The 24367-nt window shown below is 42.6% G+C and overlaps 1 protein-coding gene and 1 non-coding gene across 2 annotated transcripts; one reads left to right on the plus strand and one right to left on the minus strand.

Moving 5' to 3' along the window:
- Positions 1 to 1921: 1921 nt before the first annotated feature.
- Positions 1922 to 24331, minus strand: LOC8025069 (beta-1,3-galactosyltransferase 5). The gene is made up of 2 exons (XM_029969411.3): positions 24215 to 24331; positions 1922 to 6176 (listed from the first exon to the last, which is right to left on the minus strand). The coding sequence occupies exon 2, from the start codon at positions 6162 to 6164 to the stop codon at positions 5031 to 5033; it is 1134 nt and encodes a 377-aa protein (XP_029825271.2). The 5' UTR covers positions 6165 to 6176; positions 24215 to 24331; the 3' UTR covers positions 1922 to 5030.
- Trnas-gga lies at positions 8475 to 8547 on the plus strand. Its single transcript has one exon. It is a non-coding gene; the product is annotated as a tRNA-Ser (tRNA).
- Positions 24332 to 24367: the final 36 nt, after the last annotated feature.

Raw genomic sequence — 24367 nt, forward strand, 5'->3', positions numbered from 1 at the left:
TGTGGGCTTCTATGGAAGCTTCGCTACCCATGTACATATACCTTGGATATCATTCCATTTGTCGCTATACGATTCCTTTCTTGAATGTTTTCTGGTCGCGAAGTAAATGCAGCCGGCCGCGCGAAAGCAGTCGCGGACACCCCCTCAAATGCCTGCCTGCCTGTCCCCCCCCCCTTCCTTTCACATCGCCGCCTCTACTCGTAATACGTGCGGTGCCCGTGGTTCGAGGCGCGTTTTGGAGTGCTTCAGTGCGCACGGAAGGCCGCGAACGGGCGCACGCACTTGAGAATCGTATTTTAGCAAAAAGCAGTCCAGTTCGCTAGGCCTTACTCGTACTGCTCCACCGTCGCTTGCCAGCCGCCATGTTGCTTTTGGGGGTGCTCACTGTGGCAACCTGTTGGTTGCGTGCCGTGTGATTACCCGTGGGGTTGTTAGTATAACGAAGGTGGGGTAGCGATATCTGTGACGGCTTCTGACGACCCCAGAGTTAGTACCCCACGACAACCCTTTTGTTGAGAGTGTGGAGGCTGGAGGCGATTGCGGATAGCAATCGGGACAGTGACCCGGGGCCAGGCAAAATCACGAATAAGCGCCTCTTCAACCTACACGATCGCGGCATGTATATTCTACTCATCCACTTTAACACCCTCTGGAAGACTGAAGAGACTCCGGAATCACTTCGGCGGAACGCAACTATAGCCCGATGGTATGTTTGGCTTAAGAAAACATCTCGGGACACAGGACGTACTCATTCAGCTCATGGAGCAAATCCTCGTCCTAGCCACGCATCACTCCCTGAGGTTAATCCTCATTCTAGACCTGAAGGGAGCGTTCGACAACTTGGAACACGAGGCGATCATCTAAACCTTAACCGACACAAATTACGGGAAGAGGACCCACAGCAAAGTTGACTTTCTCTCCAACTGCAGAGCGGTACTTAAGATCGGGGACTCTAAAAAACCTATCATCCTGGGTTGCAAAGGGCCTTCCCAAGGTTTGGTCCTCTCCCCACTGTTATCCAACATCGAGCTCTCGGACAACTCGGAGCATTCGGGAAGAATACCGAAATTTAGCCATGTCCTGTCTGCAGGCGATGTAACCCTCTGAGTGGGCACCGGCTCTCTCGGAGGCTTGCAGAACACGCTTGAGCACGCCGCCGAGATGTTGAATCAATGCGCAAGAAGCTGGGGAATGTCCTGCTCGCCAAAGGTGTCCGAGTGTCTCGTGCTGAGAAGGCGCATGAACCAAAAAGGATGTCGACAACATCCAAGTCACTCTCGAATGGCACGACAACAGGCCAAGCAAGTCCTTTAGGATCCTGGGCCTGCTCATCCAGGTGGACGGCAGGAAAAATGCAAAGTGCAATAACTCGCAAGAACCTCCAAGCAAGCCATGTACATTGCCGCACGACGGGCCGAGCAAGCAATGCCCATTTTACGGTATTCTTGAAGATTCTCGTTTATTCTATACTCAAGATATAACTACTCATTTTATCCTGCTTTCTCGTTCTCGAAAGTGCCTGCTCATCCTTGCCCTGAACTCGCGATGCTCGAACCTTGTGTGCCGAATATTCCAGATGGTGACGCACTCTAGATAATGAACAGCGCGGGACATTGTCGAGTTAGCCTCGCTGTCGCTTGCAGTTACGCCGCCAAATCGCCGCCCGCTTTTCTGCTGCCACAAACCTCGTTCTTTATTTTTATTTGGCACAAGTACGCCGTAAAGCCCCTAGATAAGAGTTTACTACAAATAGCAACATAATTTAAAGCGCGTACTGCTTGGCGGTGCAGGTTTTAGGAAGCAAATGTCGGCGCACAGCAGAGGTTTCAACCAAATGCCGCCATTTTGTTATCGCGGAATGTGCATTCTCATTTGCACTGGCTGTCGTTATTTGTAAAAGAAGGACCAAGGGATTTTAGTACGACAATTAAAGTATTATTTTCAATTCACTGTTCATTCTTTCGTCATTTTCATTCCTGGCAATCCAACACAAAGGCACTAAAGAGGGAGACAGGGTCAGGCTAAGTCCAAGCCTTTGTCCCCTCACGCCGCTTCCTTCGTCACCCTGAGCAAATCTGGAACAAGCCAAGATCGACGTGCTCATACGGGACACAGTGAAACAAGCACTAGGATTACCTTGAACGTACCCACAGAGAAGTTGCTTCGTATAGCGCTACATAACAAAGTGGAGGAACTAATTAAGGTCCACTTGTCAAATCAAAGTGCACGGCTCGCTCACACACAAACGGACCGCAAAGTTCTGACCAAACACAACATGGTTCCGCGAGACCAGCCTCAGCCACGGGTGATGACGGAATTGTGGCGTAAACATGTAATTATGACCCAATTCCTCAAAACATGTACCCGAGCCATCGTGAAGGCCTCATAGAAGCAGAAGCCAAAACCTTAAATAAGACACAATCCCCATGATGGCGCAAACCGACGCAGCCAACTACAACGGCATATGAGCCATGTTCACCGTGTTGACGGACGGGTGTGAGTATCTGAGCAGCGCTTCCATCCCACGGGCAACGACAAAATGTATTGAAGAGCTTACCGTAGCTCTTGCCCTTACGCAAACCGAACATCCACCATAGTGACGGATTCGTAAGAGGAATGCCGCAGCTTAACGTCTGGCTGGGTGGCACCCGTGTACGCTACGCATTCTACAAGGCAAAGTACCGCACAGGAAGGTCATCCATGAAAGGCAATGCACACGCCCATATCACGGCCCGAGATTGTGCACATCTGACCACGGAAAGGACACCGGAACCCATACTACCCGCGATCTACCCAGACAGTACAGAACACTAAAAGCTCAGTAGAAGAACACCACCCGCACCACACAAAAAACTGAGAAGTGAGGAAACCATTTTCAGATTAATTCTGACTAACATATTTTCTCATCCAAGTAGCTTATACCTGCTGTTTCCTACACAATTACACGCCCATTGGCAAAGGGCAATGTGCAGAAGAGCAGCGACCGACGCGGGTAGTTTAGGTCTCGGTTTCGCTCGGGTGTGTATTTGTCTTCTGCTATCGTCTCCGGACCGCCATTGCTTACGACGTCGTGGATTGTTTCACACTCAGAGGCGATGGAGTAAGTACCCTCTTCCTCTTGTCGCACATACAATACACAGCGAATAACGAATAAATTGCTATTTTGCTGGCACGGGGAGCGAACGAAAACGCCGTATTGGCGAAGTCAAGTGAACACATATCGACGTACGTCGTGCGCCGGCCCAGCTCACCACGTGCATTCGTTTGCAGCCTCGAGTACAGCCAGAGTCTTCTACTCCAGTCTTATAACTGCTAAATTTTGACGCCTTTCTTTGTTTCGGTTGCTTGTCGGAGCGCATCTTTGCGCCCGCGGTCCTGTCCCCCAGTGGCCGAGACGCGCGACACACGTGCGCCATACTTCCTCTTATGCTACGAGGGAGGCGACGCGGAGGTTTGGCGCAGCGACCACCGGCAACCAGGACCGCGGGCGCAACGGCATCGATGAGAAACCGGAACCTGAAAACGCGTCCAAAGTTTTTTTTAGAACGCCTTAAAATGCTGCCCCGGTCTGACATCTTCCTAAAAAAGCTTTTGATTTTGCGGTTTTCGATGTTGCGTAGCAAGTTTCTGAGTGGAACCTTAAGTTTATTTACAATAAATAAAAAAATATTTAGTACATTTTACTTAATTACGTTGCTAATTAGTACCTGTTTGAAATCACTGACAACCCCCAAGGCTGGAAATTTGTTGTCGGAAATAGTTTTCTTTTTTTTTTAATCTCAAACAGCATATTTTAGGGATTTTTGAAAGCTTTTTCAGAAACACCCTGTATATACATGTAAAAATCGGTTTTTATAAATATGCACAGGTTACGTGTCTCGTTGATATCACATTAAGCTGGTTAGGGTACTTGATTCAGGTTTGTTCCCACTCCAACAAAGCGCAACGACAATTAACTGAATTCACTTTAGAACCTCGCAACCCTGAAACATTCCATTTAAAGTTCGTTAATGAAACTCATAAAACAGATAATATATATAAAATTTCTAGGAAAGTTCTTCACAAAGCTTAATAAATCAATCATTACGTAACAGGCATGTAAGATTTCACTCCAAGACGAACGTAACATATTACAAAAGAGGTTTCCCTTTTCCAAAACTGTTGCGATGCACATTCATTTCTATTTATTTTCACAAGTTCAGTAAATGTTTACGTACCTTTAAGCACAAACAGTAAAGACATAATCACATAATTAAATAAATTACACGATAATCATCACAGCTAAGCAATCTGGAGAAATTCCTCCGAAGCTTCCTTTGAAACTCATACAGTCGAATGTGGGCGCAGCAAGGCAAATATTTAATGACACATACGGTATGACATATATATATTAAAAATTATTTCGTGTGATTTTGTTTAATTTTGTGGCGTTGGAGTATTTTTCGGAGTATTAAGAATGTGGCTCGTGAATATAAGATTAAGGTTGTGCATATCTTGCGATTTAACTAAAGCTATGTGACTTCTTCTAGTTCATAAAGAATTCTAGATCAACGCGTCAAAAGTTATTTTCATTAAACATGTCAAATGGCATTACTTAAACTCTGGCGAAAAGAAAGCGCCATATTGGGTTTCAATTACGTCTGTGCTAAGAACAAACATTAAATGAAGCGCGGTACTATTTCTTCTACTACAAAACTTGAATGAGTGCCAGGTTGTACAATAAATAATTGATTAGACGCACAAACATGGATTGTGGCCGAATCCGTGGAATGCATAGCACGAATAATTCCGACTCGTTAATTGGTTGAATTCTGTTAGCTTGTTCTTTTTCAAATGATCTTTGAATGATTCGATAATTCAGGAATATCCCTTTTGGCGGGATCACAAAAGCAGCAAGTGAACATTGCAGTACTCACGCTTTAGTTAAGCTCGCGAACGCATATCCTTGCGTTTTTAATGAGCACGCTCCTGGAGGGCATTTTATTTTAATATATATGCAAGAGCACGACGACTCCATTGTATGTATTAAACTACGTAACCACCGCTTTCAAACGCTGGCTCACCGTCGCTTTATCAGCTAAATTAGACGTGCTAGTTTCTTGTAAAGAACTAGTAAGATTTTTAACAATAATATCCCACGACTTGCTCCGTAAAGTTTTGTCATGAACGTGACAAAACATAATGCTACCCGAGGTCACTTTGGTCCAGTCTTTATCCTCGTGCGAAAATGACCGACTGATATCAACGTGGCCTACCCTAGCAACCAACGCCGCGTCACCGGTGACAAAGGCATCGTCTATGCCGTGAAACAGCAAGCAGAACGTGGCATTGTACAACGGACGTAAGAGGCTACTCCTAAACACCAGCCCCCTCCCCGAGCAGTATTCCGGATACTCTTTGTTGGGATAAACGTCCTTCGAGAGATACCAGGGCGAGTTCGTTTCTCTAAGGACGGGCATGTGTTCCCAGACTTGGCAATGCAAAACACGAGCTTGTGACGCCGGCACTTCATTGAGATACGTCATCATCAGTGCTAGGTTTATCACAACGTCATCGTCTATCTTCACGACGTACTTTACATCGGAACAGTATTCCGTGACCCATTTCATGCCGTACACAAACTTGTAGGTCAAGTTCTTGTATGTGTCGTAGTAGGGTAGGACAACGATGTCACCGTGCTCATCTGCCTCTGTCTTGATGGCTCGCGAAGTGTCTTTGTTGGTGGAAAGGCCGACGAAAAACACTATGTTCCAGTTGTACGCTAGGGACAAGCTGTCCTTGCCTAATGCGTCTCGTAGGATCTTTCGATGCAGATGATGGTCAGGAGCCGTATGCACGAAGAAGAGGTAGTCCAAGTTCCTCTTGCAATTTAAGACGACGGAGTGAGCGTTCGGCAGATCGTCGGTGGTTTCTATTGGGAACGGCAGGCGTCCGTATCCCCTGGACAATTCTCGCACTGGATTCCACAGATTAGTTGCTGTCATGCTTGATGAGTTTTTTAGTGCTGGTTGGCTTTCGTTTGAAAATTGGAAAAATACATTACCCCCGGGCAATGGGGGAAAGAATGAGCGGGTCGGTAGTTGGGCCAGCCTAGTTGATATGTACAAGCCCAACGGAAGAATGATGAAGGTCGCCAGGAGAAAGTACCTTGCTCGGCTGACCATTGTGCGCCTGGCCTGTAAACAAATTTAAAAAAAAATTGCTTTCATCAAAGACGACCAATAAAAGTAAACATTACATTGAGCTATGTGTAGTTATTTCTAGTCTCATTTCTGGAAGAATCGATGTACAGGGCGCGAATCTGAAACGAAAGTCGTGCATAAGCATACAGAGGGTGTTTTTTTTTGGCTGGTCTAGAAAAACAAAAGAAATATCCGTTGGAGTTATCTTTGAACTTGGCTACAACTTAGCGGCCGCAGCGACCATTAGAGAACGGGCAAAATAATATGATTTTTAGCGAATTAAGCCAAGAGTTTTTTTTTCCATTATCCTTTCAAAATATATTTTTGAGGGCCTAATCTATCTTGAGAGATGATCGCGATTCCATGAAATTCGGGGTAAAAATTAACAGAAGGCTCTGAGGTATGGGAAGCATCAACCTTCTACGCGACTTCGAACCAAAACTAACTGATCGAAGAGCGCCATTGGCGTCGGCTTCGCAACCGACAAGTTTTCGCCGCAAGTAACGTCACCAGCGCGACGCAAGTGCACAGATAAGTTATGGCATTGCCGCAGCTCTATTATCATTTTTATTTAATTGTAAAAATACCTGCTCTGCCGTTAAGTATTATGCATGGGGTACATGAATTGTTTTCACAAAATGAATATACTAAAAATGCATGCACGCACACAAAAAGGTGCACACACACAAAAAGGGGTACGTCGATTGCGCATACATAGTGAACATATTCAAAATTCATGCACACACACGAAAATAAAATCAACCACGAATATATTTCTCTTTTAAGACAACTTTCTAGTCTCTTATAAAACACAACGCCATCAGAAACCGAGATTAGCTCTTCTGACAGCGAATTCCTCTCAATTTTTCGAGCAAAAAATGATAAAAAATATATTCAGTTTGATAACGAAACTCTGCCACATTTTTCGAGTCATGTAATCTTGCGTATACAGAATGCGGCTCTAAGATATACAGATTCTTTCCATAGCTGCCCGTCTATGATACACTGTGTGAAAACATTACTACGTTAAACACGTTTTCGGATGTTTAAGAGTGGCCCAACCTAATCTTTTTTCGTCTTTTTTCTGTACAACTTGTGCATGGGCTGTAATCTCCTGTCACAAACCTGAATGCCTGATTCTGGACATCTTTTTTTAAACTTTTGTACTAGGTAACATTGAGGCGGGTCCCAGATGACACACGAATATTTTAGAATCGGCCTGATAAAAGAAAAATATGTCTGTATCACTCCACTTGATGTATATTTAAAAATCCTACTAACAAAGTCTATTCCACTAGCCTTGGCAAGAGTATATTCAAACTTTTCGTTCCACCGTAAATTGGACGGAAGATCAAGCTCCAAGTACGTATAGCTATCTACACGTTCAACTACAGCACTTTTCAGTTCACATGCAGTTGGGTAGGCTATACAACAAGAGAAACATACATTAACACTTTCTGATATTTAAGCTCGATTTCCCAGCGGTCACAACAAATTACCGTTTCTATAAATCTTCCTGAGGTACACAAACATCCGCTTCATGTTCAACTATTCTTAATACTAGAAAATCGTTCGCAAATAACTTAACATGAAATTTTACACCTTCACAAATGTCACTGAAAAATATGAAAAATAACAAGAGCCCCAGCATTCTTCTGAGTGCTACGCTTGTGGTTACTAAAATTGACGAATATTTGTTGCCTTTGAGTCCGACGCTGTGTTCACGACCGGACGAATAATCGGTAGCCCAGTTGACGATTTTGTGGTTGATACCTAGGTATATAAGTTTTTCTAATAATAAGAAAAAATGCGGCATGGTGCCGAAGGATTTATAAAAAAATATAAACATATACAACCTACAAACTCTTAGTTGTCAATAGCATTCGAAACAAAATGGGTGAATTCCTCCAGTTGTGTTACACACGACTAACCGCGGTGAAATAAGTGCTTGGCTGAAGAAAGGAATCATCGAAACACAGCTAAGTGACCGGTGCGGGGCCGAAAGAATCCGCCTGGTCCGGGTATCGAGCCCGGGACCTCTCCATTCTCAGGGGACCACTCTACCAACTGAGCTAACCAGGGGTTAGACGTCAGTAGAGCAAACAGGTTTTATCAGCTGCCCCCAGTCTAACACCAACAAGAATGAAAGGCTTGCAAAATAAGGTTATGATTAAAATTCAAATACATGAAAGCTGCAAGCGAGCTGGACAAGAACTGGAACAAGAACGACGAAAATAATCCCTGGAGAACGGGAACAAGAGAAACAAGAGAAGGAAGAAACTGACGTGTAACCCCTGGTTGGCTCAGTTGGTAGAGGGCTCCACTGGAAATGGAGAGGTCCCGGGTTCGATACCCGGACCAGGCAGATTTTTCCGGCCGTGCACCGGTCAATTAGCTTTGTTTAAAGATTTGTGTTTGTCCTTTGTCCCTCTTTTTCCCCTTCTCCAGAAATTATTTTCATCGTTGTTGCCCGGCTCGCGTGATCCTTTGCATTTGATTGCGATTTAAACACGTAACGGACAGTGGGCGATAAATTTCTTCCGGGTTTCTTGAACGTAACTTAACAATCGGAGTCACGGTGCAGAGGACAAGTCGTATGTGAAAAAAGTCACGGTGCAGAGGACAAGTCGTATGTGATTGGTTGATGACGACGAGAACGAACTATATAAGAGGAAGTTGTTGAAATAAACTTGTACCCGAGTTTGTGACCTGTCTGTTTTTCTGTTACTTCTGTTCTTCAAAAAAAAAAAAAAAACCCAATCTCAGGGTAAACGACGAAATGGTTCCCGTTTGCCCTTTTCTAGTCACTCAGGGCAAAACAAGCTTCTAGTGATTAGCCCAAATGATATCTGAATACACTGCAATCCGTTCTCCAAATTTGTGAAAACTAATCGGCCAAAATTAATACTATGGTGATAATGCGATTATTTCAAAGGTGCAAATTAGCTGCACAAGAATGACGGTAATATTCCTCGGAGAAGGAAATTCCCCTTCTCCAAGAAATATTATCGTCAAAGTTCATTTGTTCCACAAGGTTTTGACGTGTTTGTCTTTTAGTAATGCCACAATCCCATACATCTCTATTGTCACATCCGACATAGCTGTATCGTTCATGTGATCAGATGCATGAACGTTACTATTAGGAACAGAAGGCGTAAAAGCCGATTTAAAGGAAGCATTAAAAAAGCCGCCCTTTTCGATGTCCCAATATATTAAATTGCGATTTTTTTAACAAAGCAGAATTAGAAGTATAAATTTTTCTGCTGGTTTTCACAAATTTTCAGAATTTCCGAGCATCAATTTCTAGTTTCTCTTAAAGAGACTCATAGAAGATAAGTTTGCTTCCTTGTACATTTTTTTAAAGATTTCTAGGTAACTCTTCAAGATTTTGCTTCGATGCATCAGACAGACTCATTTGATACCTTTTATAAGCTCTGCGTTTACATTTTATTTGTTTTCGTATAGGTTATGCAATCAACAATTATACCTCTTATTAGCTTTAAGAATTCTGGATGGTATGTGAGTTTCAGAGAGCAGAATACAATTTTTTGTTTGGAAATTTCGCACAAGTACTCAACTTCATTTTTCACGCGCAAGTCTAAAAAGTAAGAAACATATAGTGAGACTTCCGAAGAAATATTATCATACTCAGCTTGTCTATATAACAACACTTTTCGCGGGGTATTGACACCCTCTTCCACCTTACTCAATAACAAATCACAAACCACTGCAAAAAATCGATGGCATAGAAATCTGCTGGTATTTTTTTATTAACCTTTTTCGGGGTTGCATATCTGTGTGCGAAACTTAGCAGACGAGGCCTTCTTCATGTCTGGGGAAAGGGGGGCATTTACCAGGAGGTATCAGTGGTCAGGAAGAGATTGGAAGCGAGAATAGCCCGGCAATCTATTAGGCATTTTTCAAATGTCCAAAAAGTAATTTTGGCGGTCGTCATATCTTGAGCACCAACCGTATGGTGGGATACGAATCCCCAATGAACGATGATTCAGCAGTTGGTTCCAACACTCCCCCCCCCCCCCCCTATTTCGTGCCCTAAAAATGGCGGACTCGGGCGAATGACCAGGCAGCTACCATAAACAGCGCACTTTTATGGAGGATCTATTGCTACACTACGTAATTTCGCTCCGCTTTCGGCCGTCGCCACAGTTCAGCCGTAATCGCTGGTTCAAGTTAAAGCTCATTAAATGCATTTTATGATTTGCCTAAAATTGGCGCCTGACATTCAATATTTTGATTTAAAAAAAGGCAAACAGTCAATCGAGTGCCATACTCTAAATAACCCCCAGACTGCAGTCACAGTTCAAAATCTATCAAGTGCGACGGCCCAGAATGATTTATTATTGCCTTTCTCGACCCAAACTCTTACACTAGTTTGAGCGAAAATTGATTCCATAAAATATAAAAATGATTTAAGTGTAAAATTCACGCTTACGTTGATGCAGAAATGATGAGAAGTTCGTTCAGAAACATTCGTGACCTAATTCCCTTAGGTGAGCTAATACAGCTTCAAAACCGCCCTCCTCTGGGTTCACATTTCCTCGACAGCGGACACAAAGGTATACTATAGCGATTTTGCTGCTTTCTTGGTCCTATGCTCTAGGCAAGAAAACCATGTCTATTAAGAAACATTCATGGGCGCTGTGCTTGAACACTATCACATTAGTATCGCTGCTGCCCTGCGTGCCTTGTCTTGAGAACGCTTACAATGCTCGTAGTTAAAAAAAAGGTTTACACATTTATGTCTATATCGCCTTTTTTTCTTCACTTTACTCTTGCGAGTGTTGCGCTTCGGCCAAGACAGGGCGGAGGTGAGGGGCAAAGGGAAAAGATTAAATAGTGTAACACTATATAGGTCAACCTAGACGGGAGAGAAAAGCAGCAAACGCGAACTGCTAATCGTGCAACAAAACCAGGATTCCATAAGGAAAAAATTAAAGGGACAGGTGAACCATAAGGGCCCCTTGCCTTTCTTAGCTTGCATCGGCTCTACTGTTTGGGAGCAAGGATTAACGGCTCCATTGTGGCGAACGAACGAAAGGAGGTTAGCTTCAGCATAGGTGTTTCAAATGTTGGCTCGGATTGAATTAATAACACTGTGTCATTTATAGCCGTTGCTATATTCGGTTTCAGCTTAAATCCAGACGCAACCGACGTTATTCGCTAATGGGACTAATCAAACAGCGTCAAAAGCGTAAGTCACTGGGCTTTTTCTATTTATGATTGGTTCGGCGACGACGGGACACGCACAGAAACACTACGATCACCATGATGGAGCATATTTCTTTCACTCTCATTGGTCCCATCAACTCGCAATTTCTGCTGCTTCTGGACTAAAGGTGAAAAAGTATGCGGAGGGCCAGTTCGTCTGCTGTGCTGTGCGTCTGCTGTGGTTGTGGTGACGTCAGAGAGACGCCGAGCACTGATTGGCTCTTATTTAGAAATAGTGGGTAAACCTCAAAGCAAGCTGCCTTGAGATCTACCCATCATTCTCCAGTCAGAGCGAATCAGAGCTCGGGTTTTTCGCGTCACCACAACCCCTGCAAAAGAGGCAGACGAACTTGCGCTCCGGATAGGCATGCCCACGGCATGTCAGTTTTCCTTGTCCTTTTGAAACTAAAATTTAAGCCTCACTATTCGATTCGAAACAAAATTGGCACACCATTTTTTAAAGTTTGAAAGAACAAAACCGCAGAATAATGTGATAGCTCATATAATGACTGGACGTGAACTGCAGCATTGCGTGCTTTTACCCTTTCCACTTGTAAAAACACCATCACAGTTCATGAGTGTCGGCTGTAGAGAAATACATATTTAGTGTGCCTCTGGCACTTATGTCTGCCAAACGAATAGTTGAGTCACGCGAATTTCGGTAGGGACGTCATGTGTTTTCTTGTCTATATTCCTGACTCCGCTCACACACCTGTAGTAGGAATCACATATTCGAGGTAGAAGTTCCTTCACTTCTCGCCTCGGTCGCAACGCGTGGCTTCAAAACAATTGAAAGCTGAAAAATGGCACAGGGGCAGATAAACTTTATATACATAAAAACTTGACTGCATCAAATCGAACAGTATTGTTTTATGTAAGAACACAGCAAAACACTTCGGCTGCAAGTTCGTGTAGTATAAGGAAAGGTGCTCATGTGCCCGAAAAGAGGGGGCGAATCAACTATTTGAATCGAAAACAAAAGACACTGAAAAAATTAAATAGAGATACATCTGCTAGTTGTTGTTCCTATATGATTTGTGATAAACGAAAAAAACAAAAAGTAATATTCTTTTGAAAAGTAGTCGCAAAGTATAAACGATACTGTAAACGAGTCTTGTTTTATTCTCCTGCAAGGCAATGTTCTCAGTCTTAGAAAACATTATAATGAAATAAACAGCCTGGTAAAACCGTACTTTGGTGATATAGACGTAATTGTATTTTCGGAAAATAATATTAAACAAGAGGAAGAAACATTATTTTTCTAAATAAATTTGAGGTGTTTTAACATAATAGAGACAAGAGGATAGCAAGAAAAATTATAATTATGGTAAACCACTGATAGAAGATAACCAAAAAAGTACAAGTATTTTTTGTTTAACGGAGCCTCTTCATATTGAGATTGAATACAACAAATCTATATTATGCATATGCAGAGCACCTCATGGTAATGTAAATAAATTTCTAAATGGTATCAATAAGTGGTTAAATGATAACAGAGACTCTGAAATTTACACAGATGGAATCGTGAGGTTAACACCAAAGGGCAGGTTATTTAGAAAAAAAGTTGCCGATCATTACTTTGTAGGAGCAACAATTGCAGATTTGTTTTCTAAAAAATAACAAGACTAAAATTATCACTAGCTTTTTTTCTAGAGAATGGGAAAGTGGATTGATATATCAAAGGAATATACTGGAACAAAGTTGCCAGAGAACATACCCGAGAATAATTTCAGAACAATTTTGTTAAAATATACAAATATATTTACGCAAACTCAACTCAAATATGCACCACAAAACGGCGTAAACATGAAAATCAGTGGGTGGCTAAAGAAGTGGATGACTTGATTTAAAAAAAAAAAACACGAAAATTTGGCAATTACTTAACCGTTTTCGCGTAATAATGACAAATATTAAGAACAACCCCAAAAAATTAGACAAGTTACAGCGCTGGTAAGATCCACAAAAGGAACTTCAATTGGGCTAAGTTTTCTAACTCAAGGGATAGTACACAGTACTGGACAATAGTAAACCAACTGTTAGGACGAAAAAAATAAGACATAATACAAACAAACTTTGGACCAAAACAAAATTTAGATGTACAAGCTAATGACTTCAGTACGAAATATGTACATTCAATCAAAACTCTTTGCTACGCAAAAAAAAAATGGAATCAAATTGAAAAAAAATATTAATTACTGTTCCCAGACATGAATGACGTAGATCTGATTGAAATTGTTAAACATCTCAGACTAATAAAGCAGCGGGGTTGGAGCCAATTCCAGCTAGACATATTAAATGTCACATGAAATATATAATAACCAGAACCACTATACTTATACAGTTGTACTTTTCTAGTGGCAATATTAAAAAAAAAAAACTGAAAACATCCATTGTTCGTCCAATATTAAAAATCGATAAAAACATCTTAATTATATAATAGTATGCATACCCTTAAGTGGTCAATCATATAATATAAAATTCTATTTCTACAATACGTCGGAGCTGTAGTTCAAAATATAATTTATTCACTAGTACGCAATATTGATCCAGGGAACACATAGGAACCAGTGACCTGTTAGAAGGCTCTTTTGAGTACGTAAATAAAAATATGGGCAGAATTAAATAAGTTGTAGCTTTATTCATAGACATCAGTAGGGCCCTTGAAGCAACAAACCACAGTACTTCACCATTTATATTACAGAGTATTGGTATTCAGAAAAAGGTGCATGACTTATTCCAGAATTATCCTAATGACCGGTATTAAAGGGTTAGACGGACTGGTCTCAAAATATAGCTAAGAAAGCAGGGGGACCGCAAGGTAAAGAACATGGTTCATTATTTTTACTTTATAAGTTTAAGAGATAGCTCAAGTAAAACTAAAAAAGAAAAAGCGTGCTATAGTGCCCAAGGACCTGTCATATCACCTTTAAGATTTCTTGTCAATGTCGTCGTTTTCGGTACTGTGCATGCTGTCCACCCTTTAAACTGGCTGAGCTGCAAAAATCTCTTACATTATTGTCATTCTCCATCAGGCGTTTTTTTCATTCAATCTTATATTATCATTCAAAATCAGACGCTGATATCAAGTTAGAAATACTTAGAAGGCTATAAGCAGCACCGCTGACTCCGAGCTAAATCCTGGTTTTCGTTGCTGTGAATTCTCGGCATTTTAAGCAATTCCTGCTAAAACAACAGTCACAAGAATAATAATATTGTAAGATATTTTTGCAGCTCAGCCAAGTTGAAAGGTCTATCGCATGTACAGTATCAAAAATGCTGACATGGACAAGAAATTTTAGAAGTGACATGACAGCACCTTGGGCTCTATAAGGCACTTGCTCTGGTTGATGAAGGTGTTTACTTAGGCACTGTTTGGACGCCTCGCGCTCAACGTTCAAAGAACCTCCCGAAAAAGAAAAAAAACGTAGAACTGACGTTGAATAATGTCGATTACGTCAAGGTGTTGCTCAGGACATTGTTGGCACGTCTCGTGCTCCGCGTTCAAAGAACTTTCCGGAGAAGACGTAGAACTGACGTCTATTAATGCCAATGACGTCAAGGTGCTTCTTAGACATGGTTGGGGCGTCTCGCGCTCAACGTTCGAAGAGCCTCTAAAATAAGACAGAAATGACGTCGAATAATGTCGATGACGTCAAGGTGTTACTCAGGATATTGTTGGCATGTCTCGTGCTCCCCGTTCAAATAACTTCCCGGAGAAAACGTAGAACAGACGTCCATTAATGTTGAAGACGTCAAGGTGTTGCTCAGCACATTGTTGGTACGTCTCGTGCCCTACGTTCAAAAAACCTCTCATACAAGACGTCACACAGACGTTAATCACTGTTAAAGACGTCGAGGCGAAGCTTATGACGTTGTCACTACGTCGGGTGTTCGGCGTCTTCGGAACCTCTCATGTGGACGTACTAATGACGTCGATAAAAAGTTTGTTAAGGATCTCGACGTCGCCGAACGTCTACGACCTAATTTTGACGTCATCTCGACGTCTTGTGCTACCTGGGATATTGGTTACCTCACTAAAAACTGATCTGCAAACTCTATGTGTAAAGAACTAGGAATGTTGCGTTTTAGAGACCAGGTGAAGTATGGTATTTTATTAAAATGTGTTTCAACAAGAGACTCAAGGTGAAAAATGCCAAAGGAAGAACGTTAAGACCGAACAGAAAATTTATTGAATCATTTATTTATAGCAAATATGGACAGGCGACAATAAACTATTACCTATCCAAAATTTTAATGAATCATCTGTCGAGTTGCTCAAGATGAAATCCCTAAAAAATACGAAGCTGTCAAAAAATATATAGTTGAATACAGTAAAAAATATCCATAGAAATTGGGTTCCTTCGATAAGTTGAATTCTTGTTAACGACGTGACTTAAGCAGTGCCAAAATACAACATTTATTATAAATTATTGCTGTTTAAATAAATAGTGGAATAGAGTCTAACTATTTTTTTTTCTGCAGAAAGAAACAATTTATTTTGCGATGGGGTGCTATAGTGGAAGTTTCACAGTTTTCTAATAAAAAATGCAGAGGAATCTGCCGCGCCCACGCGAAAGCCAGCATTGGCTTATGTGTGATTCACATTTGAACTGGATTATAAAAAGAATAATGATTGTACTGTATTGCATTGTGTTGTAAAGAAAATTGTAAAAATAACTAGATGTGCAATACTTGTAAGGATCAAACAGAAACCAACCTTAGGCGAAGCGTTGGGCACATTCCTTAACGATGTACGGTGATGGTGTTCGCTTTAGGAAATACATTGAGTAGGAACATGTTAAAATGTACAACTTTTTAAACTCGGTGTTTGTTTTCATACTGATGGCGTTTTCCGGTGGAGCAAATGCTACGATTCGTGATATGCGGTACGTTAAAGATATATTAAAGCGTCCGAATCAAAGGCTTTTTTCTTGTCCATTCACCCAACTTTTAGAGCTGCATAAAAACTGTTTACGTTATTGTTCTCGTTGATGTTCCGGCGGCTGCGAATGACCGAGTCGAGTTTTGGGGCAGGTGTCCAAGAGGTATAATTATGCAGCTGTGCTCAGGAATGAAGGAGTTGCATTTATGCATACGCAGAAATGCAAGGTACGTGCAGTTCTACACTTATAGCTACAAGGGCTGTTCACCATCGACCGAAACTCTAATTTTTTAGAGTGAATCGAAAATCGGGCAAGCACAAAACTATATCTGTGTATTTTTTTTTAACTTTTCCACTTGAACGTTCAGGCACGACTCCATTCGATTCTACAGCTTTTTCATTCCTTTCGTGTTAAAGAGTCTTCATTCTTTTTCACACTGCGACCGTAGCCGACACTACGTTTGACTTGAACCAATGCAACAGCTCGAAATGTGCTTCGCCACTGCGCCGGTCGTCTTTGTGCGTTTACTACCACCGGCTAAAACGACACTCGGACAGAAAAAGCGTAAAGGCAGACAGCGCACAGAAAACAGGGACTAAAGGAAGTGCGAACAGGACAAGCGCTGACTCTCAACTGAACTTTAATCACATGAAAACAAAACAAGGAAAACAGCAACCTGCCCATTTCACATGATACATTCACCACGTGTCCAAAAAAAGAATTTCTTTACTACTTAAGCCCAGCGACGTTTGACTTACGCAGTTGGCGCCTGCTTTGATAATTGCATGCGCCTCTAAATTTTCTCTGTTGACTTTGCCCCTTCAATTGCCAATAATACCAGTCTTGTTGAAGATAGGTTTGCAAAGATATCCATGACAATACAATGGCAGATGGCCCTCTACAGCTCCCACCACTGATCGCAACGACAAGTCATGCTCCCGCAGGCTGTGATTAACACATCTGCCCGTCTGCCGACATAGGCTTTTCCACATGTTAGTGTAATCGTGTACACAACTCCCACCTTGCAAACAACATATTGATTTTCATGCTTCACCGAGCAAGCGGGGCCTTTGTCCTTCTAACCAACAACTCTCGCGCATAGTTTCGCCAGCTTACATGGAGCAGAAAACACCAATGGCACATCGTACCTCAGGGCAACTTTTTTCAAGTTTTGTTAAGTTTTATGGAGATACGGTATTACGAGAGGTCTCTTATTTGGCCTTCTCCTCTGAGGACGGGGTTCGCCCTTGAGTTTCTTTAACAAACCTTCTGCAACGCTCAATAAAACCGAAGTTGGGAAACCTGCCACTGCCAGCCTCTCAACCTGCCGGGCAAAACTAACGTTAACCACATGATGACATGACTTCTCGAGTGAAGCTTGTAGGCATGACGAGGCAATGCTTGTCTTGACCAGCTTGGAGTGCGATGAATCACATGGAAGAAGATTATTCCTTGAGCGTGGGTGATAAGACCAGCAAACGAGTTTAGCAATGAATTTTTTTCTCAAATCGAAAAATTGTAGGTAATCCCCATTCTGAAGTTTGTGAGTGAATGTGAGCCCCTCCGCATGATGTGTGCAAACTTCTGAAACAGACCTCACGACATCTTCATCATATATGCCCTCCAACCTCATAAACAAAACTAAAAAGTCATCCACGTAACGAAACAATTTACAAACACGCCCGTCATCCAGTTTATCAGATATGGCTTTATCGCACTTGGCTAAAAAAATATCACAAAGCACAAGCGCCACAGACGAACCAATACAAATTCCATTTTTTCTGAGAGTAAAGCTTACCGTTAAATAGGATAAAAGTGGACTTCGGATAAAACTTGAGCAGCTCCAAAAACCCAACCTCGCCAATTTTTTCCAATACATTCACGTACCGAGACAGAGTGCTATGAGGGATGGAATAAAAAAGATCCTCAGCATCTACAAAAAAAAAAACACCCCATCTGTGACTGCACCAGTACTAAGACAATCCATGACACTCTGCGAATTGCGCACCAAAAAAGGATCAAAGGTCTCTAGCCGACTTAAGTGCTCTTGCAGGAATCGACTGACCTGTCTCTGCCACGCCCCCTTCTCAGTAACTATAGTCCGCAGGGGTGCATTCTCTTTATGTGTCTTAACAGAAGAGAATGCATCAAAATTAACTTACGTGGTCTTTCAAAAGCAGGCGCCAACTGCGTAAGTCAAACGTGACTGGGCTTAAGTAGTAAAGAGGTTGTTTTTTTGGGGAGGTGGTGAATGTATCATGGGGGGTTGACGTGGGTGGGGCTGCTGTTTTTTTATTTTGTATTGTTTTCATGTGATCAAAGTTCAGTTAAGAGCCAACGCTTGTCCTGTTTGCACTTTTTTAGCCCCCATTTACTGTGCGCTGTTTGCCTTTTCGTCAGTATGAACCAACTAACCCACATCGCCACCCTTATTCAAAAAAAAGCTCAGGATCATGTGCCGATCACTGTGCGTGATTGATTTAGCCCGAGATAGAGGACGCACGTAATTGACTAGCGCCGTGACAGTGCACTTTTCGTGCTAGTTGATTGGCTCCGTCAGATCAGAGAACCGGCAGCTGTCGAACTTGTGAGACTGCCACTGCGTGACTGCAGTCGGGACTAACGTGTCCGTGCGACAAGTTTGTCACCAGTTCTAATCCTTCGCTAAAAGAGTCGACACCATTCGTGCACCGCTGCCCGTGGTATCATGAGTTTTCCATAATGCGGACGTGAAATCTTCTCGGAAAATCGCCTGGTCTACCTATTTCCTCCGTCAAACAAATTATGCACCGGTGCTTCACACGTACATACACATCACTGGACGCCATAATAGCTGAAACTGCTACGAATGCGTAAAACGCGTCATTTTGGGCGAGGATCAGTACTCAAGAAGGATTTCGTTAACTTCATTTGCATGTTCGTCATGTTCGACAAGTTCATAGACATTTTATGGACATAGGCGCCGGTCAACTTTGAACTACCCTTGTAGTTGATACGTTGAAAATGCGCAGAATGGTTGCTTTGTTTAGGCTTTCTGAGGTGGACAAGTGGTACCCAATACCGACGTTCTGGTACACCGCCTATGCCACTGTTATTTTTTTTTCTCTCAGTGATCGTGCGGATTACGCTAAAAATCTAAGAAGCGCGAATGTCGGATACAAATTAATCTTACTCCGTTTCACTTGCTAAGCATTTTCTCTTCATCACGGTGGATATTGACTGAGTTTTGGTCATCATGGGGGTAAGGACCAGGCGCCACAAGGCAACAGTGTTTGCACGCATAGCCAAAGCAGCTATTTGGAGAGGCGGTCATTCTTGGGCTACACCGTTTATTCCGAATCATGGTATTTGTTTTACCAGTAGCTGAAACTGGATCTTAAAAGAACAGATATGTTTGCATGCACATGGTTATTTCGCAAGCGAGCAGTTCCTCTTTGATGTTTGTCTTTTTTGCGGATTATGAGAACCGTTCAACTGCCTAAATAAACAAGCAAAGTAAAAAGAATATTTTTTTTCGGTGTTACTGTTCCTTTTATCATCGGGCGCCAATGATCACATAACTGTTCCAGCCACAAGGAACGTTTGCAGATCTCATACCTTGTAAAGTTTTGTGTGATTTAGGCTTTCTCTACTCGGGTTTTCGTTTGCACACACAGAGTTGTTAATCATCTGTTTTTTTTATATCGGGATTGTTATGTCTGTTTATATGTAGCGTGTCTGATAAGGTGCAAATTGTTAATCCTTAACCGCTTGTCGTGCTACCCCACTAAAAAAGAAGAGAAGTCTCAATCTCAGTATCATGTACACCATGTACAGTCTGCGCAAAAATAAAAGCCCCAAATAGAGTGTGTGCTGTGTCGGAGGCTGGGGGGGGGGGGGGGGGGGGCTGCTCGCGCTTTGGACGATTCCATATATTTGAGAGGCATGGCAAGTCGCTGCGATTAGGCGCACACATTCAGTTTGAGTTTGTTATCAAGTTTTTCTCCCCTTTGAGCGTTATGAAGATGTCAATAGCAAGCACATTGACCCCAATTCCCCTCCGTCTTGGTACCCCACTCCGAGGGACCCTTTCTTGCTTGATGTAGACTACCTATAACAAACAGGTTCGAGTGCCACCGCATACTGCTGGGTCTAGCCTGAAGAAAGTAAATAGTAGAAAGCGCTCGCTAATTTCATTATTTCTTTTGTTCGTTATTATACAGCCGAACGAACGAACTCCCTGGCGCTCAACATAATTTTAGATTAACACTCCACCGTTCATTTATAAGATTACACTATTAGCATGAAACACTTTTCAAAGGCCATAATCTCCGGGCGCCAAGGTTATAGCAGGTGTGTAAAGATAGGAGCAGAACGCTGCAAATCCTGAGCGCTGACACGGGCGATATAGGGAGAAAGAACGAAAAAGAGAGTGACAGAAATGCTGATAAAGATAGGAGACGAGCTGCTGGGTGTGTTTGTTCTCCCGTGGCGACATGAAGTTGCTCGAGCGTGTGTCAACTTTATTTAGTTATACGCAATGTACGCCTTCCGTCTTTTTCCGTGAAGTAAGCTATACTTCGTTTCAGCTTCGGTCCGAGCGCGGCCGATCTTATGAGCCGAAGGGCCAATCAAACAGCGAAAGAGGCACAACTTCATGGTCTGCTCTCTGCAGTTGATAGGACCAGCCGGTATTCGCCGTCTCTCTGTGCGTGCTCCTCCGCCGGCTAGTCTTATTAAGCGCAGAGAGCACGCCATGACGGTGCGCTTTTTGCGGTGTTTGATTGGCCCTTCGGCTCATAACATCGGCCGCGCTCGGACCGAAGCTGAAACGAAGTATAGTAAAGAACGTGATACAGACTTCAGAAACACTGTTTTGTTGTTTTGTTTGTTAATTTTAAGGCGTCGCCACCTATATGGGCCCATCTGGACCATCAACTGTCAGCGCCAATATCCGCGCGTATGACTTGCCTTTTTGAAGCGGCCCAAATGTATGGCTATTATCCCTCTATATTATATTAACTATACTGGTTATATCGTGTTCTTTATGTGCCCTGCTACGTGACTACTGCGATTGTGGGGCCCACTTGAACTTTAGCGTAGGTGTCGCAATTTATATAAGTAGCGATCGAGCGCCATTTAGCCGTTAGTGCTGCGTGCCACGATTAGACCGGCTTGCAATAAGCTGTTTCCAAATATGAAGCTCACATATATCACTTGCCTTCAGGCGTTATCCATGTGTCGTTTTCGAGGTGTTCTAACGCAGACAAAACAGCACTTCTAGTCGACTGGACGAAAAACTTTCCGTTATAGAAAGCCACTCTTACCGTGGGTAAAAAGGCGTGGCGCGAAAACACATACCTAACTCTCCATCTAGGTGCGAAATACGAGAACCATGTGATTTGCTTCACGAATTACGAGCGTTTGTTCAACGACCCACGATACGGTGAATATGCGGTGCTTATCATTTCCGACTAACTTACGCGCAAGGCAGTAATCCCGGCTGCTTCCAGACTTTGAACTGCTTTCCGGCGGCTTCTGTTGAGTTGTTTTGCTGAGGCCAAAAGTAGACAAGATGGCCGACCAAGAAACCTTGCGTAGGATTGTCTTTGTGACAAAACTGGCGGCACCGCTTATATACGTTTATGTTGGTCCCAGGCCGCAGCCGTCGATTTTGCTCTATATATTGATTTTTCGCGGAAAATTTATTTCTTGACGGGCGTGTCCCAACCAGACGCTTTAAAAATATAATTTTTCTTTCTTTTCAGGGGCCCTTTAACACATAATCTCAAAATCCAAAAGCAGACAAAATATTAGTATCGTAATTACACCCGTATTTCTTTCACGCGGTGAGTGTAAGCCTAATATGTATACCGTATCTTTCATTTTTGTGTTTTGCTTAATGGTATATAGATGCTTGACTGGCTATGTTCTTTTCAGCATTGTAACATTAAATGATGCCTCGTTGGTTTTGTGGGCGGGCGGGCCCTCAAAAGGAGGCCTTTTTTAATTTGTTCTTTAAGGCAAATAGAGACCATGTTGTGATAGTAAAGAAGACAGCTCGCAACAAGTTGCAAAATTACCTATAAAAACGACAACAAAATCCTATTAGCAAGATTACTGATTTTATATTTGTTATATTACAAGATTTTCGGAAAAGTCTATTTTCTTTCACTCTTGAGAAGAACCCTGTTGCCGGTTCCCATGAATGGACTTTCTGAAGCAAGGACACTCTTAACGCTCTTCCGGGTTTTAAAGGCGACTTCATCGAAAGAATTTCGGTGATAAAACCCTATAGACCAATAGAGCATCACATGCCTTATGTTTCTCATATGAGAATGAATTGCTATACATCTTTTTTAAACTACGTATAATTTTTGCGGATATTATGAAAGACAAATAATTATTGCAAACGATGATTGTACTGTAATGGCCAGTTCACACATACACCGCAGCGCTCAATCAAGAATAGGAACAGCGCTGATGCAGAGTTGATTTGAACGTAACTTAACACTGATGCAGAGCTGTATCACCGCTGTATTACTGATGTAATGTGAAGCCAGCACAGCATCAGAAGGCCAGCTGAACTTCCAGCGCTGACGGATATAGCTGAGTTAGCTCTGTGGTGTAGGTTTTAGGGGCCTTGAGAGTTTAGGTCTAATTCTACACCAATGAGGAGTGGCGATGCAATAACTATTTTAGCGTCAAATCGTTAACCCAAAGTTGTTTATAGTAAAGCATAACAGAGCCAAGCATACATTTTAAATTCAGATACTAAAAAACCCAAATCGTATATTTTATTTTGCTTTAACGCTAATCTTCACCCTTTTACATTTTAACAGCTAACCATCACGTAGTCTGCTATGTTATACCATCCACCCGTAAAAAAAAAAATGTCCTTTGCACCTTTTTCTACACGGGGGTAGGGAATGGAAGAACAATCGCAAGATTCTTACTAATTTCACTTTTTTCCTGGCCACTTTCATTTTATGCACTATCATATAATCCGTGGTAACACATAAACAATACTAAATTACGTTTCTTTCGCCTAAACCTCTATCTGCTTGACGAGTGAGGCTCAGTCGATGACTATATGGAACCACGTGCGCCGAATAAATACACAGCATCGAAAATACACTCCGAGAATGGGAAAACATGTGTTCATGCGGGAACCTACGACCAAAAGGCGCTTTCAAGCAGGTGTGCATGGACGCCACCTTGAACGACCTTCCGTTTTGCTTCCTCTTCTTCCGTTTACTTCACTTCATAATGACCTTAGCAGGCCAGGTTATTGCCATTTTAGATTATATTGTGTTCTCCCCAACAATGCCCTTCGTGGCTGATGGCCAACGCCCATTTCAGTGCCTGGGTATTTTGGTACGGCAAGAGAAGATCAGCAACGGTGGCTGTAGTCCGGTGGCGCGTGTTTAATGCGTCTAGAGCCAGCCGGGAAAGGCCCGGCGGCGACAGCAGGGTGAGATCCCACGGTTTTATACCCTGTCTCTTTGTAACTTGGCAAAGGGTGAAAGATGTGCCCCAATTGCGTGCACGCGGCTTGCATTTGTGCTGTGTATACCAGTGCAATACACACATATTACAGTATAACGCAGCGAAAAGCCTTATACATGTTCGCACTAAAAGCGCACTCTGGTGATTCCAAGTAACGTTCCGATTGACCCGCCAGGGCCGTAGCCTCCGCCGTACAGTCATGTTATGCGATCACGGCTTCATGGCCTACCCAATCTTTCTCAGTTGAGACAGTAGGCTAAGTGGCGCCATCAGAGTGATTTTTCAGGTTTGAACAATGCAGCCGGGACTCCCACGCATACACCATGCTTCTTGCTTCAGTCGCTAGATAGTACCAAACCAGACAGCATTGCAGGTTACCTATACGTTACCAGAGAATTGTGCCGCGCGATAAGGACGAACTCAACAGCTCACCTTTTTCGGAATATATTGCGTCGTCGCAGCCTTAACGTAGGGCGTCGATCAAAGCGAACGAGCCATGTAGCACGACGCTTATCCCTCATAGATTAACACGGAGGAGGGGTGAACGATACTTGAGATAAGCTATCTCAGTTTCCATGGAAAGCA

Source organism: Ixodes scapularis, unplaced genomic scaffold (assembly GCF_016920785.2).
Source record: "Ixodes scapularis isolate PalLabHiFi unplaced genomic scaffold, ASM1692078v2 PGA_scaffold6__148_contigs__length_123643588, whole genome shotgun sequence".
In the NCBI taxonomy this organism is placed as follows: domain Eukaryota; kingdom Metazoa; phylum Arthropoda; class Arachnida; order Ixodida; family Ixodidae; genus Ixodes; species Ixodes scapularis.